Consider the following 15727-nt stretch of genomic DNA (forward strand, 5'->3'; position numbering starts at 1 on the left):
TGGCTCCACGGAGTAACAAATTTGGATCAAGGTCCATAATAATTTGCTGATGGAACCTGGAATAAAAGGGCCGATACTTATTTCTTTGGTATGTCACATTCCTCTTCCTTTTATTTATAGTAGCTGTTTGCCTCTTTTGCTTCCAGACCTTTGTGTGTAGGCTTTGAATGTTAGCAAAGCTGTGAAATCTCTGAGAAGTGACATCTGGGTGGGTGAGATTCTGGAAAGAGAAGCTCATTTCAGTACCACCAATTAACATTTCACTTCCGATTTGCAGGAATTGGGTAGCCTTGGTGCGTTAGGTGCAACTTCCACGCTATGGGCAAGAGAAACAAGAGGACAGCAGATAGTTCGTCCTCTGAAGATGAGGAGGAATATGTTGTGGAGAAGGTTCTAGACAGGCGTGTTGTGAAGGGTCAAGTGGAGTATCTTCTCAAGTGGAAAGGATTCTCTGAGTAAGTCCAACTTTCCTTCTGACATGGGCTTTGAGCTTCTTTGTTAGCAGAGCTCCAGACAGTGCTTCAAATTTAACTTCCATTGCCCTCCTCCAAGCTTTCCTAAAAACCTTCATGGGTGGGAGCTTGCTTTCCTCACTCCAGACAGAGTGGCGTGCATCCATTTAAATTAGTGGGTCACGAGGCGAGGGCCTGGGACCTTTAAGGGTGTTTTGGAAATACTGGCATCTTGCGTTCCCTCTCTCACTTCACAGAGTTGGTAGTTCCACTTGAGTTATTCACCAGCACTATCGTCTAAATAGTCTTCCTCTTTGTTTGGGTATCAGGCACCTTAGGATTTTGGGTTAAATGACCCTTTGGATTGTTGCGAACTGCTGCTTAGGGAAAGGGCTCATAATTCTGTTCCCTTTACACAGGGTTGTGTGAACTCTGCAATTACAGAATTTTGGGACTGGGTGCTGGACTGAGCATCTGGAGAATCTCTGCTTTTATATATATATTTTTCCATTAAAATTTCCAGCGATCAAGAAATGGGGCTGCAGCAGCCTGCATACTTTGGCCTTCCCCACAATTAATAATAAGTTATACAAGACAGATGCATACAGATTTACATAATTTATGCAGGATGCAAAATTCAGGTGAACTTGATGGAATATTTTGATTTAAAAAAATAATAAAAAAAGAATATGCAGCCCTTTGTTCTCACTTGCCCCAATACAAAAGGACTGCTCTCAAAGCAGTGCTTGCATGTTTGTTTGTCTCTGTAAGTCTCTTGCCCTCTGGCAACAAATCTGTAAAGTGTGGCCAGGAGTTTTTGTCTACAGGATTCATATTTGAGGCATAGGTGTTTAAATGGATGCACACTACTTGGTTCTGGGAGGGCAAGTTAGCAAGCAGACAATAAGCATTGCTTTCATCAGTATCTCCACAGCAGTGGGGAGGATCTTTCTCCTGTGATTCAATTAATCAAATGGTTTCCGTGTCCCTACTAATCAGAGAACACACACTGTTGGAAACCATTTACTTTTGTATTTCTAAAGGGAGAGTAACATTGCTGCTTTGTCCCTGTCTGCCTTGGTGCAACTTTTGATGTTTTGCTCTGGGCACAAGCTAACCTAATTTAGTTGGTAAGGAGCTTTGAACTGCCTTGAGACCTAAAGGAAAGGCAGTCTACAAATTACAAATGTCTTTAGATGAACTGTGCTTTTTGAGCCACTCCCTTAAGACTGCATGGTATTGTAGGTGAAGTTTCTGCCATGCCCTCTTCAAGCATCACTTCCTTCTCTCCCCAGATACACAGGGTTTAGCGCCAAGCCTGAGAGAACTAAAGCAAGCTCACTGCTTGATGATTTTTTAGCTGGTCCAACTCCCAATAAAGTTAACATGGTACTGCTGCTGTGGAATAGTATTTAGTTGCTTGTGCACTCTTCTCAGCACAGCTCGTATGTTAAGAGTGTTCTGTTGTAGCAGGAAGAGTCTCCTAAACATATGTGATTGTATGATAATTCATTTCTTACTTACTTCATTATGCTTAGTGTTCCCTTTGGAAAATCACTCTAGCACAGGGGTCCCCAATGTCATGCATGTGGGTGCTGTGGTGCCTGCTGATACCTTTTCTGGCACCCACTGGGTGTTTTTAGAAAGTGGGCAGGACCAGCTTCTGATAGGCCATTAGAGATTTTATTGGATGTGCAGCTTTTAAAGATTTTGCTTTGGCAGCAGCCGCCACCACAGCACAAGAATCTTCAGAGTGTGACCAAAGGGAAACTGTGGCAGCCATTTTGTGGCTGCAACCACCATACCATCAGAATTCCAAAGGTGCCTGCAAGCTCAAAAGGTCTGGGGACCGTTGCTCTAGCATGTATAACACTTTAATCAGAAATGCATTTTATTATGAGGCCTGGAAAAATGTTTTAAATAGAGAATCTCATTTTTAGTTACCAACCCTGTGCTGGAATTACTGGGGTTAGGGGTGCATGTGACAAATTTATTTTAAATCATCAGATCTTAAGACCCCAGGGCAGCCATGTACTTTGCATTCTTCCGGTTGTGGCCAAAAACATCCCAAATTTCCAACAGAACCAAGTTTAAACACGAGGTTAAAGCAAAATCTTTCTTGGAGTAAATAATCATGAGAAAAGTCTACTGTGCTGGTTTCCTAAGCATCCAGCCATCCTTAGGAAAGTGGAGGGAAATTCCAGTCAATAGACATTTACACACAGTAGTTCTTTTCCTCAGTTCTCAATTGATGCCTGTTAATTGGATGGGAGTGCTTATACTTTTCTTGCTTTTTTATCTTTCCTCCCTCCGCACCTTTCCCTTATTTTATCACATCAGGGAGCATAATACTTGGGAACCCGAGAAGAACCTTGACTGCCCTGAACTGATTTCTGAGTTTATGAAAAAATATAAAAAAATGAAAGAAGGTGAAAACAAACCCCGGGAGAAATCGGAGAGTGCCAAGCGAAAATCAAGCCTCGCCAATAATACTGAGGACCTCAAAGCCAAAAAGAAGAGGGAGGTAAGGTTGTCTCTCCTTCCCTCATGGCACTGCTTTGCCAGAGATGTTTCTGTATCCAAGCCATAAGCTTTTTTTAAAGCGTTGCAATGTGATTCTGTTCTTTGGAGCTGTTGGTTTCCGAGGGTAGCGGTGTTGGTCTGCAGCAGAACACCTAAATATGAGTCCAGCAGCACCCTTAGAGACCAACAAGATTTTGTCAGATGAAGGGAATTTTGACTATGCTGCTGCTGAAGGTTCTACTGGACTGGTATGTAGCTGTTAGGTGCGTGAGCAAAACTGTCAGTTCAGTATTTGGAGTTGAGAAGGGTGTCTTTTTCCAAGCAAAACCTCTGGCTGGCTGCATTTCATTACGCCAAATTTTCACGCCACTCTTGAGGAAAGCTATCCTGTAAAACAGGATGAGCTAATTGCCACCACTCATTGTAAAGAAAAGAATCGCTAAAATAATTATGGCCTTTAAAATATAATAAAGATTAACAATCAAGCAGGGAACCACTCAGTACTGTCTACAGCAGATTAAGATTCGAGAAATGCAATTTACTGTTTGAAAGCCTGGATAAAGCAGGATTCCTTTTAAAGTGCTCTTATAACTGTGACAATAAACAAGCCTGTGTCGAGTCTAGAACTCCCCATACGTTTATACCCGAGCCAGTCTCGTTGGGATTGTTTTTGGCTGTCACTTTTTTTTCTGTGTGAGAGAAGTAGAGCTGGAAGCAATAAGTCTCTGTAGTTTAGAAATCCTCTGCTAAGAATGTACTGCTCAAACACCGTATCTCTAGTCCCTTGGCATTGTAATGCCACGATGCTCAGAGCAGCTGTGCTATGTCAGGGAGGGAGGGAGGACGGAGAAAGCTTGATGCTGATAACTTGGTTGGGGTTCTGAACATGCACGGAATGAAGTGGAGTGGATCTTTCCCAGCTGCTGTGTCCTTCCAGAAGCAAAGCCACACCTTACGTTTATGATGACTCTAAGCAGCTACTCTTCTTTTCCTCCCTTCAGATTACGTATGCCACAAGTATACTGAATTCTGGTTTCCGTTTATAAATCTGTGGCAGAGATTACTGCAATACAGGTGACTGGAAACTGGCTGGGCAAGGATATTGGTTGAAGGTTGTGAATTAAGTGCATGTCCAGATGGTGGCTTTGGATGAAGACTAATGTGCGTTCAAGGCAAAGCCATCAATCAACATATGGCAGGGCCGTGAGCTTATGATGGTCCCTCACCCAGTGCTCGTCTATTCACCGAGCAGCTATGATGAACACGCAAGGGCAATATAGTTACAGCAATTGAGGTGGCTCCCATGAAGACTATAACACTGCAAGAAAAGTATTGCTCCCTTGTTTCCCTGGTAGCTTCAATTTTTAATTTTTAATTTATTTATGTTATTTATAGTCCACCTTTCTCCCAGGGACTGAAAGTGGATTACACCTAGTGAGTCAGTACAATCGACAGATAAGACATCCAGTAACTAATGCATTAGGATTTTAGAAGTGTGGAACCACCAGAAAGAAGTGAAGCACAGCATAAGTACTCACACGACAGATTAAGCAGTACAGAAATCACATAAATTGGATCCTGCCGACAGTAAGCTATACACAGCAGTATAGACCACAGTCCTAATCATTTATCCAAGCAAGTTTGTAAAACCATTTTGTACAGTGCAACCCTATTTCCTGCGCAGAAAAGCCCTCTTGAATAGTTCAGTTTTGCATCGTTTGTGGAAAGCCAAAAGAGTGTTGGCTCTCCTCCCCTTCCCGGGCCAACCGTTCCACAAAGTGGGAGCCACAACAGAGAAAGCATGAGTACGGGCAGTCATTGATTTTGCCCATTTGCAGGTTGGCATCTGCAGAAGCCCCTGCTAACTTGAGCGAAGCGGTCACGGCAGAACATAGGGAGACAGGCGATCCTGCAAATAAGAGGGGCCAAGGCCATGAAGGACTTTGGATGTGATAGCCAATACTTAAACTGAGCCTGGTAACAGATAGGCAGCCAGTGGAGCATCTGCAGAATGGTAGTAATATGCATACTCTGTCTAGCTCTAGTTAATAGTGGAGACATGGAATTCTGGACCAGTTGGAGTTTCTGTGTTGATGTTGAGGGGTGATCAATGTACCAGGCAATGGCTTGGGCCTTCAAACCAGGATTCCAAGCTGTGGTTTAGAGTATGGTTTTCTGAGAGTACAAATCAAAAGTTTATTTATTTAAAAAAATTATATGCCATCTTCCACCCAAATAGAAGAAGAGAAGAGATTGAATTTATACCCCGCCGTTACTACCCAAGGGAGTCTCAGAGCGGCTTACAAACTCCTTTCCCTTCCCCTCCCCACGACAGACACCCTGTGAGGTGGGTGGGGCTGAGAGAGCTCTGACAGAAACTGCTCTTTTTCAAGGACAGCTGTGCCAGAGCTTGTGACTGACCCAAGGTCACATCAGCAGGTGCAAGTGGAGGAGTGGGGAATCAAACCCGGTCCTCCCAGATTAGAGTCCGAACAGACATAATACCATCAGGGAGGGGGGCCAGCAAGAGTTTGGTCTAAACTTGTTTGTTTGGTCCAGACATGATGGAGAAATGCCACAACAAACAGTGGCACTAATTCAGTACAGTAGTTTGCTATGAACAGAGAGGGAAGGAGCACACAAACCCAAGGATTCTCCAGGCTCATTCACCTAGCAACAAACTCTGGTTTCCCCATGGCTCTGAGCAACAAAGTTTATGGGTGCTGCAAAATACTGTGAAGGTCAAATGTATCACCTTCCTTAAAATTTGCCCCCTTTACTTTAAAATTTGCCACATTCACTAGCTAATGTATGAGGAGGTAAGAGAACATGGGTTATTAAAACAGATCTTTATTGGGGAATGTGAACATATGAAATTCTATATAAATGAGGATCTGTTGAGTGGCATTTTATGTCTTGTCTTTCCCTTCCTGGAGGAGAAAAATCTCCTGCAGTTCTATATGTTCGTTATTTTTTTATAACCTTATTTGAAGAAATGCCCTGCCCTTTACAGCTGTGTCTGTACAAAATTATGGCTAAGTCACTAGAGATTCAAACCTGCACTGCTACTGTCGGCCCTTAATGAAATCATAAGGGGTAATAAGGTCGTATATTTCATATCCAGCAGGTTATCCTTAGTGCGTTTGGATTACAGTTTTATAACCCATTATGTATTCTCCTTAAAGTTTTGGAAGTAAAACTGTCCACTGTGAAAATAAGTGGTTTGGTTCCTGTTGAAGCATCCTATCCCCTCACAGAGCATTTCCCCCCTGCATAATTCCCCTTGGAGTTGGTGCCTCAGGTTGGGCTGGGCTTGTCTATTCAGGCCTAGTACAGGCATAATATTAAACCACAGTTAGTCATAGCTATGGTTTAGAATCTTAATTGTGGTTAAAATTTGAAAGTCTACAGTCAGTTCAACTTGCTGAGCAGGTCCCATGTCAGCGGTCGGGCACAGGCTTGTAGCCATGCCCCCCCCCTGCAAGGGTAATGCCTCCTCCTAAATTTGCCACGCTCCTCACCAATCAGCTGGAGCAGGGGGGTCAGGTCTGCTCTGCAAGGCTGCTGCTGCCCGGCCTGCCCTGGGAGCGCTGGTGCTGGGCAAGTCCTCAGCTCAGCCGTCGCTTCTTTCCTCATGTTTTCCTCATCTCCCACCTCGCCAGCATGTAAGTAGTTGGGACTGGAGTCCTCAAGGTTGGGGGAGTCCAGGCTCGAGGCCTCAGACACCCAGCTGGCCACCTCCTGGGAGGGCGGACCAGCAAGGTGGCACTAAGCCCAGTCACTAAACACTGCTTAGATTTGCTAGCTCTCCTCGTTGTACACCTCCCCTCCCCAGGGAAGGAGCCTGGGGTGGGGCAGCCATGCTAGCTGGCAGCATCGTTGCAGGCCCCCGGCTCTGTTTGATTTGTTTATTTAAATAAATAAATGATGTTGTTACCTCAAATGGTCCATGTTGCCCCAAAAGGTGGCTTGTCTCCTATTTTAGTTGGGGAATTAGCGAAGGAGACAAAATGGCTTTGGGGGAGGGAGATAACAAGCAAGAATCTCCACCTATGTTTTACAGGGATTTTTCCTTTAGAAGAACTGTCAAAATGACCAGACCAAAGGTAAAATAGAGATTGGTAAAGAGAATAATAAAAGTACTAACATACAATAACTATACAAGAAGACACACACATTCAAGATCAATTAAGAAATAAAGGGATTAGCGGGAAATATTGGGGGGGGGGGTTGGGGGGAAAGTTATCTGTCCTGAAGAGACGCCAATGTTGGATCAGGCCAAAGGCCCATCCAGTCCAACACTCTGTGTCACACAGTGGCCAGAAATACCAGTGCCATCAGGAGGTCCAGCAGTGGGGCCAGGACATTAGAAGCCCTCCCACTGTTGACCCCCCCCCCAAGCACCAAGAAGACAGAGCATCACTTGCCCCAGAGCCCCTAGCTATACCTTGTGGCTAATAGCCACTGATGGACCTCTGCTCCATATGCTTATCTAATTCCCTTTTGAAGCCGTCCATGCTTGTAGCACCCACCACTTCCTGTGGCAGTGAATTCCATGTGTTAATCACTCTTTGGGTGAAGAAGTACTTCCTTTTATCCGTTCTAACCCGACCGCTCAGCAATTTCATGGAGTGCCCACGGGTTCTTGTATTGTGAGAAAGGGAGAAAAGTACCTCTTTCTTTACCTGCTCTTTCCCATGCATAATCTTATAAACCTCGATCATGTCACCCCTCAGTCGTCTTTTCTCCAAGCTAAAGAGCCCTAAGCGCTTTAACCTTTCCTCATAGGGAAAGTGTTCCAACCCTTTTATCATTCGAGTTGCCCTTTTCTGCACTTTTTCCAAAGCTATAATATCCTTTTTAAGGTGTGGTGACCAGAACTGCACACAGTATTCCAAATGAGGTCGCACCATTGATTTATATAGGGGCATTATGATATTGGCTGATCTGTTTTCAATACCCTTCCTAATACCCAGGAAGAATGGGGCCTGGGACCATGTTCCTGCGAAGAGATTAAAACAAGGAAGAAGAGCAGGAGATGTTCTCAGGAGGAGTTTCAGATGTAAATAGGTTGTAATGGCTTCTTTTGGCTGATTCAGAAGGCTAATGGATTCTTGATTAAACTAATAAAAAAGGAACAATGCTGCTCAGTGGTTCTCCTTTTGTATTGGGTGGGATAGGAGATAGACATTGGGAGTTGTTATTGTAAATGAAATGTGAGGCGGAGAAGCTGAGAGGAGGCTGATGGGATTAGTGATCCAGGTTGAATGGTGTTAGCTCTGGGGTGAGGCAGGTCCAGCATATGCAGATGTCAGGGTGGAGGGAAAGACTGTAGCTGGGTCAGACCTAGATGTCACATCTTCCAGAGCTTTTTGCCTAGGCATAATTATGAGGCCTGCCTGTCTGGGATCCATCTTGTTTATACTTAGGTCAAGTCTGCCTGGCATAAATGTTCCCTCTAAGCTGAATTAGTGTGAGCTAGCTCACAGTTTTTTAGCCTCTGGCTCACACATTTTTGTTTTAGCTCAGGGAGGATGGCTTCAGAGCAAACTAATTTATGCAGTAGCCAAATCGCTCGCTCACAATTTTAATGCCAGTGGCTCACAAAGTAGAATTTTTGCTCACAAGCCTCCACAGCTTAGAGGGAGCAGTGCTCCTGGGGTGGTATAAAATGGGGGTGCTCTCCTGCATATTGCCTCTCAATAATGAGAAGGGGTCTGCCCACTTACAAGATGCTTACCACCACTGTACTCATCCCCCCCCCCCATTAAAAATTTTCTGACTACGGGGCTGGTTGGGCAGCTGCTGGAACCTGCAGCTGGTCACTGCCTGGAAAAGCCACTGAGCATCACCATCTTTGTGCAAAGGAGGTCAGATCCTACCGGCTTTTCCGGCATGGTCAGCCAGTCGTTCCACTTAGATGACTGGCTACTGCGGTGGCGGTGCTGCTGCTGCTGGAACATTGTGCAAGGCACAAACAGACTGTCCATGCTATACCTAAATGAAGCAGCTTTGCATTCCAGAAGAAGGAATGTTAAAAAAAGGGGGGGGGAAAGAAGAAGGAATGTTGTTCTCTCCCTTCCTTCTATATCCCTGAACCATCTTTTCAGCAGCTAACAGTTTGGCCAGTTGTCCTGCTGTTGCCCAGCAGGCAAAGAAAGTAATCTGGTAAAGCTTTCCTGCTTAATATTTGCTTGCTGGGCATTTATTAAAGGCACAGAAACACTATCGACAACATTACTGGCTATCTCATCCTTCTGGCTGGCGTTGCTGAGTGTTCCCAGAGTTTTTCCCCCCATCGCATTGAACCCCAGCAAAAGCACGATTGCTTCTGGTGCACTTGCGCATTCGACAGCAGTTGTACAGTGTGTTGAGTTTCTGGAACTTGAGGCTTACAATATTCTTGCCTAATTTATTTTGTGTTCAGAATACCTCCCCTTTCCTCCTGTCCTAAAACGTAACCCCTCTCAGTTGTGGCGCACCTCGCCTAATATCATGGAGTCAGCAGCGCTGGAGGGGTGTGTGTTTGTGGGGAAATACCTTCTGTAGCCTGAACCTCTCCTCCATGAAGTGAACAGCATATGACCCTTCCTCTCTCTCCCCATCACTATAATGCCTATGAGTAATGCCAGCACCAGGTATCAGTTTTGTTTCTCTCCCTAAGTTATCCTGAAGTCTTGGTTAGAAACCAGAGTCATTGAACATAGACAGTCATGCCTACAAACCACTGCAGAGTTAAAACACTGTCCCTGTCAGCACATCTTTCCAACCACTTGGCTTCTGTTATGAATAAGCACAAAATTGTGTGTTTCTACTGATGGACATGTCAATATGGTTTACCTGTTAAGATGCAGGTAAAAACTAGACTTCAGCTAATATAAAATTGGGCAAGGTTTGTAAGGGAAGGAAACAATTTTGGAAAGCTTGGGAATCATATTCCCTGCTGGTTGGGCTGATGGCCTTCAACTCCTCTTGCATTCTCAGCAGATGCTACAGGCGCTTGCTCACATAAAATGAACCAGGGTTCTGATGTGCACTCCCAGCAGATGTGTGGCTGCTCTCCCCCAGTATGGGGATTGGAAAGAAAGTAATAAGGGCAAAGTGATGATACAGAATGATGGAATCATCTCAGCAAGCAACAAAAGAGTGCAAAGTGGCGTGGGGCTGCGTTCACTCCTTATGTATCTTGAAATATTTGCAAGGCAGATTGCTAAATGGAATTTAAAATACTGTAATGCAGAGGTGCTCACTCGGCAGCTCATAGAGAGCCACATCCACAATTATCACCAACCAAAAGAGCTGAATTTACTTCTGTCCCAGGCATGGAGACCTACACCTCAGGCAGCCTTGCAGTTTACCTGTTTTTCTGACAGTGGCTGTTTCAAGGTGGGAACCATCAGGCCTTGCCTACTTTCCTGAAATATGGGGCAGGTGCCAAATTGAGGAACAGTGCTCCAAAGAGTCACAGGTGTCATGTCCAAGAGCCACATGTTCCTCCCAAACCACCAAGTGAGTATCACTGGTCTAATGGAATGATTAGTTGTGGCTTGCAGGCGAATGGGGAATCCAGCGCAGTAGAGCATCATTCCTTGGAACACTGGACTCCCTGGCCTTTGCCTTTTTTATTTACTTAATTCATACCTCACCTTTCTATCCAGCATGGACCTAAAGTGGCTTTTGTCACTATTCTCTCTATTCTGTCCTTATAACAGCCTTGTGAGGTGGGTTAGGCTGAGAGAGTGCAGCTGCAACCTGGTGGCCTTTAGCAAGCAGAGTTTATTTCGGTATGTAACCAGCACGAATCAGTTAAAAACATAGTTGGATACCATACTCTAGGTACACAGCCAGGTCTAAGTGGCTGCCTTCTCAGCACTCCCATCTCCATGTTGGCAGTAGCCTATTGAGCTGGGGCTACTATAACCATGGCCAGGGCTTTTTTTGTAGAAAAAGCCCAGCAGGAACTCATTAGCATAACAGGCCACACCCAACAACAGGAACTCATTAGCATAGTAGGCCACACCCTGACCGAACATCACATTAGCATATTAGACCACACACAACCCATGTCACCAGAAGTGTGCTCATCCAGCCACACCCACCTTTTGCTTCTTATTCTGTTTACCTTGTTTGTTGTCAAAACCCAGGGCTTTTTTTTTTGTAGCAGGAACCCTTTGCATGTTAGGCCACACACCCCTAATGTAGCCAATCCTAATGAGTTTCTGCTGTTGGGTGTGGCCTGTTATGCTAATGAGTTCCTGCTGGGCGTGGCCAACTCAGGAGCCAGCCGGAACTCCGTTCCTGTGCGTTCCTGCCCAAAAATAGCCCTGAATGGCTTATTTTTTACTGTCTGTGATGTCCCACATACAGAGTTCAGCCCTTCGAAATCAGATGGTGCTCAGATCTCCACTGCTGAGGAAGAGTTTTGCCTCCCCGTACCTGCCTTGAAGGGCAGTGGCAAGCACCTCCCTGCTCAGTTCTTTTTGTGTTAACAGCAGTATTCTTCACACACACACACACACACACACACACACGAGTCTCTTCATCAGCTTTAGCCTTCTTGAGTCTTTAGTTTGTGAGATGAACATTGTCCTTGTTTCTATTTCTCCCAGGTTTTTCTTTCCCCTTTGCTCATGCACCCCCTGAGTCACAACAGCCAACTCTTGCATTGCAAGATTCCTTTTTCTGAAGGGCGCAACCTGTGTTGTCTCTGCCTTGCTGAGGAATAAGAAGATTAATCTTGTTTTCACTGGCTTCTCATTCCTGTTTGCTGTGGATCACAAACCATGGTTAGGCCATTTGGACCTAATGTTTTATTGTGGATGAAGCATCATTTCTGTACTGGTTCTAGAAGCGGCACTCTCAAATTACTTTAGTGAGCTCAGAAGGAACAGAGGAAAGAGACGTGAGATACTTTAATTGGCAGTGTTCCCTTGCATCCCATATCTAGGCATAACAGTATTTATTTAGCACATTCTCCTGAAACACAGGGCTCAAAAGTGGCTTACAAATGATAAAGGCACAGAAAGTCTAAGATGAGTGTAATCACTTAAATATCTAATACATCAAAACATAGCTTGCTCACACCCCTATTACTACAAAATTCAAAACTGGAGAAAAATTGGAAAAACACTATGAAACTACCTACAGAGACAAAATTAAATACAAATGAAAGTGTGGCAGAATTCTAAACAAGACTTGGCCATTTCTGTATAGTAGTTTAACTTAGCTTATACCTCTCTATTTGGTTCTTCCTCCCTTAAGGTTTTGAGTCTGGCTAAGTGCTGTATTTTTCCAAGCAAGAGTGAATTCTCTGATGCACTCTGCCCTAGAAAATAGTTTATATTTTCCCAAGTCTATTGTACCAGTCTCTAAGCCTGAACATCGATTAGCCGGTTCCTGGGGTATCCTTGGCATAGTACGTGTCTGAAGCCTCTCTACCCACAGATTGTCACATAGAATGGCGTCATGTTATTCTGGGGCTTCTTGCTCTTATAGATAATACATTTTTTAAAAAAATACTCTTATAGATAATACATAACCACAGGCAAAGTTCATGCTTTGCTGTATGTGAGGGGTTGGGATTTGTCAATTACATCAGATGTTCATCACAAGTCCAATTGACAGCTACATTGGCTCCTATGAATTGCAAATGGTATTTATTGGTGGTGATTTCTATGTTCAGTGTTGTTCTGGGCAACCACCCTTCTTATAGGTCTTGATAGTACAACCAGGAGGTATCCTCTATAGAACTACAGTAAACTCTATTTAAGAATGGTATTTGATTGATTCTGTATGCTGCATAATATGTTTAAAAGTTTTGGTCTTAAAAGTTTAAAGTTATGTTTTTCAAGACTCAATAAATAGAAACAGAAGGTGAAGCCACTGTCTTGTTTATCTCCTCCTGTGAAATCTCTCTCGCCAGTCTCAATCCAGCCGGTTGAACATTAGTGGGGGGTCCCAGGCAATTTCCTGGACCTTGGAATCCCCCCAACAGAAAGACAAAAATTAAGAATAGGGAAACAAAACATAAGAAATGTGACAATCTGTAGGTCAAAGTAATAAGCAGATTCTCCCAGTCCCAGGTCTTTCCCTTTTAAGCCAGGGGTGGAACTGCAGTTCTGCAGGTGGAATGAAGAGCTGGCAATCTGCAGGCCTAAATGGTAGGAAATCTCTCCCTTCTCCATTGTCAGGTCTTTCTATCACCTGTAGGCAGGGGGCGGAGCTGCAGCTCTGCAGATGGAATGAGGAGCTGGCAATCTGCAGGCCTAAATGGGAGGAAGCCTCTCCCTTCCCCAGTCCCAGGTCTTTCTATCAGGTGTAGGCAGCTGGGCAGATGGAATGAGGAGCTGGCAGTTTTGCAGACCAAGATGGTAAGTAGTATGATGTTGTGGATGAAGTACTTGTATGAACATACAAAGCTGCCTTATGCTGAATCAGACTGCTTGTCCATCAAGGCTAATTCTGTGTACTTAGGCAGATCACGAGAAGGGTGAGCAGGAAGGGTTGCATCAGTGCTAAGTTCTTGTGGCCCTTTCTTACAATCCAGGGAAATGATGATTGCCACTTTGGGGTCAGGAAGCAATTGTTCTCCAGGCCAGTTTGGCCAGGGATCCTGGAGGGTGGGTTTTCTGTTTTCCCCTCTTCTGGGGATACAGCAGGGGTCACGGGGGGGGGGGCGTATTTTTGAATTTCCTGCATTGTGCAGGGGGTTGGACTAGATGACCCTGGAGGTCTCTTCCAACTTTATGATTCTATGAATCTATTCTAAGGTTAGTATTGTCTATTGTGACTGGAGTGGCAGTGTTTTTCCAAGGTCTCAGACAGAGGTCATTCATAACACCTATTACCTGATTCTTCTGACTGGAGATGCTGGCAATTGAACCTGGGACTTTCTGCATGCCAAGCTGGTGTTCTACCACTGAGCCACAGGGATAATGGGTTCAAATGTCTGCTCAGCTATGAAACTCACTTGGTGATCTTGGGCATGCTTCCTGGCCCAATATACCTCACAGGATTGCTGTGACAGCAGTGGGGAATAACATATTATATACTGCTTTGAGCTACTTGGAGGAAGAGCAGTAATATCAATGCAAAAGTGATAAATAATAGCCAGCCTTGATTAAAGGGAAGAGGAATGCTCATATGTCTCAGATGCCCCTTCCTATAGGATTAGGGTGGGTGACAGTTAAGACATAAATATACATTAAAGGTTATTAAAAAATGTATATTAGGAAAAACGACTTCTGCAACCAAAGCCCTATACCAGCTTGGCTCAGCCACTACGAGCAAACTGAAATAGAAGAAGAAGAGATTGGATTTAAACCCCGCCCTTCACTCGGAGTCTCAGAGCGGCTTACAAACTCCTTTCCCTTCCCCTCCCCACAACAGACACCCTGTGAGGTGGGTGCGGCTGAGAGAACTCTGACACAAACTGCTCTTTTGCAAGGACAGCTGTGCCAGAGCTTGTGACTGACCCAAGGTCACATCAGCAGGTGCAAGTGGAGGAGTGAGGAATCAAACTCGGTTCTCCCAGATTAGAGTCCGCACACTCAACCACTACACCAAACTGGCTCTCCGTTTGAGAAGGGTATGAACACCAGTTGCAGGATGTCAGGGCCAGTCTGTGTTTCAAGATAGTGGAACTTTGCCATTTTAAAGGGGTGTGTGGTGTATGAACAGGTTTGCATTTGTCTTCTAAGGGACTTGGCATCTCAGAACAAGGCTGCAATGATCAGTTTACTGTACAGAATGTACAGCAAGTGCAATGTGGGCAAAGCGGTATGCTAATTGTGCTTGGCAGGGGTCAGGAAAGGAGCTTCAACTTCTGCTTAATTTTGTTCGCATCTCATTAGGGTCAGCCTGCATCAGCATTTAAGAAACATAGCACACCAAGGTTAATTTTTTTCCCCATTTACGAGAAGCTACATTTTTATCTTACTAAATGCTTGCCAAGCAGGCAGGGGTACAGGGCAGTTTAAGTTCCTCTCTTATCCACTCCCCTCCGCACACAGTACAGTGTCTGGGGTGGCTTATTTTTCTGCCAGATGGTAGATGAGCATGAACAGCAGGAGGTAAGTTGGAAGAGGGGGACTAAGGGAAGGCTGCTGTGTGCATCAGCTTTTCCCTGTCTCTTGCATGCACATGCCCCTGCCTCATGGCCTATACTGAGTCCAAGATAGTTCATGATCTGTCTTGTCTTCCTCAGTGGTTATGCATACAACTGTGTACGGTTTCTAGGTCTGTGTTGGATTGTCTACATTTTGCATATGCAAGGTGAGGAAAACAGCAGCTGTTTGTATGGAGCACACAAATGCATCACCAGTTCATTGCTTCTGACATCCCCCGTGTTCAAATGTGGCAAAGAGGTAGAAGTGAAGATTTTAAATATGTGACTCTGACCAAGTATCTGAGAATTGGTTCTGTCTCCTGTGAAGTGATATGAAATTCTCTCTGGGAAGATGGAGGCTTAGTAGAGGAAACACTCAATCTGCAGTCTTCATGGAAATTACTGGGAAGGCAGAGCAAAGTGAGATTGTTTGTTTTGATTCCAGTGGTGGTGGGGAAGTGTTTGGTTGTGATAGCTGTCAGCTGTTTCTTGTGCACTTAAGGATAAACTTTAATGTCAGTAAATATGGGTCCAGCTACAAGTCACGTGACTCACAGGGTGTGATGTAAAGCATAAAAGAGTGTTGCACCTTCCTTTTAGCATTTCACCCACAGTCTCTTTCCCAGCTAGACCAGCTTTCACAAGA

General features: G+C 44.6%; 1 protein-coding gene across 1 annotated transcript in view; it reads left to right on the plus strand.

Annotated features, from left to right (window-relative positions):
- The first annotated feature begins 286 nt into the window (after nucleotides 1-286).
- CBX5 (chromobox 5) overlaps nucleotides 287-15727 on the plus strand; it is a 24049-nt gene continuing 8608 nt past the window's right edge. The window contains exons 1-2 of the mRNA XM_015425729.1: nucleotides 287-455; nucleotides 2793-2976. Coding sequence (XP_015281215.1) covers nucleotides 319-455; nucleotides 2793-2976 — 321 coding nt within the window. The 5' untranslated portion in view covers nucleotides 287-318. The remainder of the gene's footprint in view (nucleotides 456-2792; nucleotides 2977-15727) is intronic.

Source organism: Gekko japonicus, unplaced genomic scaffold (assembly GCF_001447785.1).
Source record: "Gekko japonicus isolate JY-2015 unplaced genomic scaffold, Gekko_japonicus_V1.1 scaffold1619, whole genome shotgun sequence".
In the NCBI taxonomy this organism is placed as follows: domain Eukaryota; kingdom Metazoa; phylum Chordata; class Lepidosauria; order Squamata; family Gekkonidae; genus Gekko; species Gekko japonicus.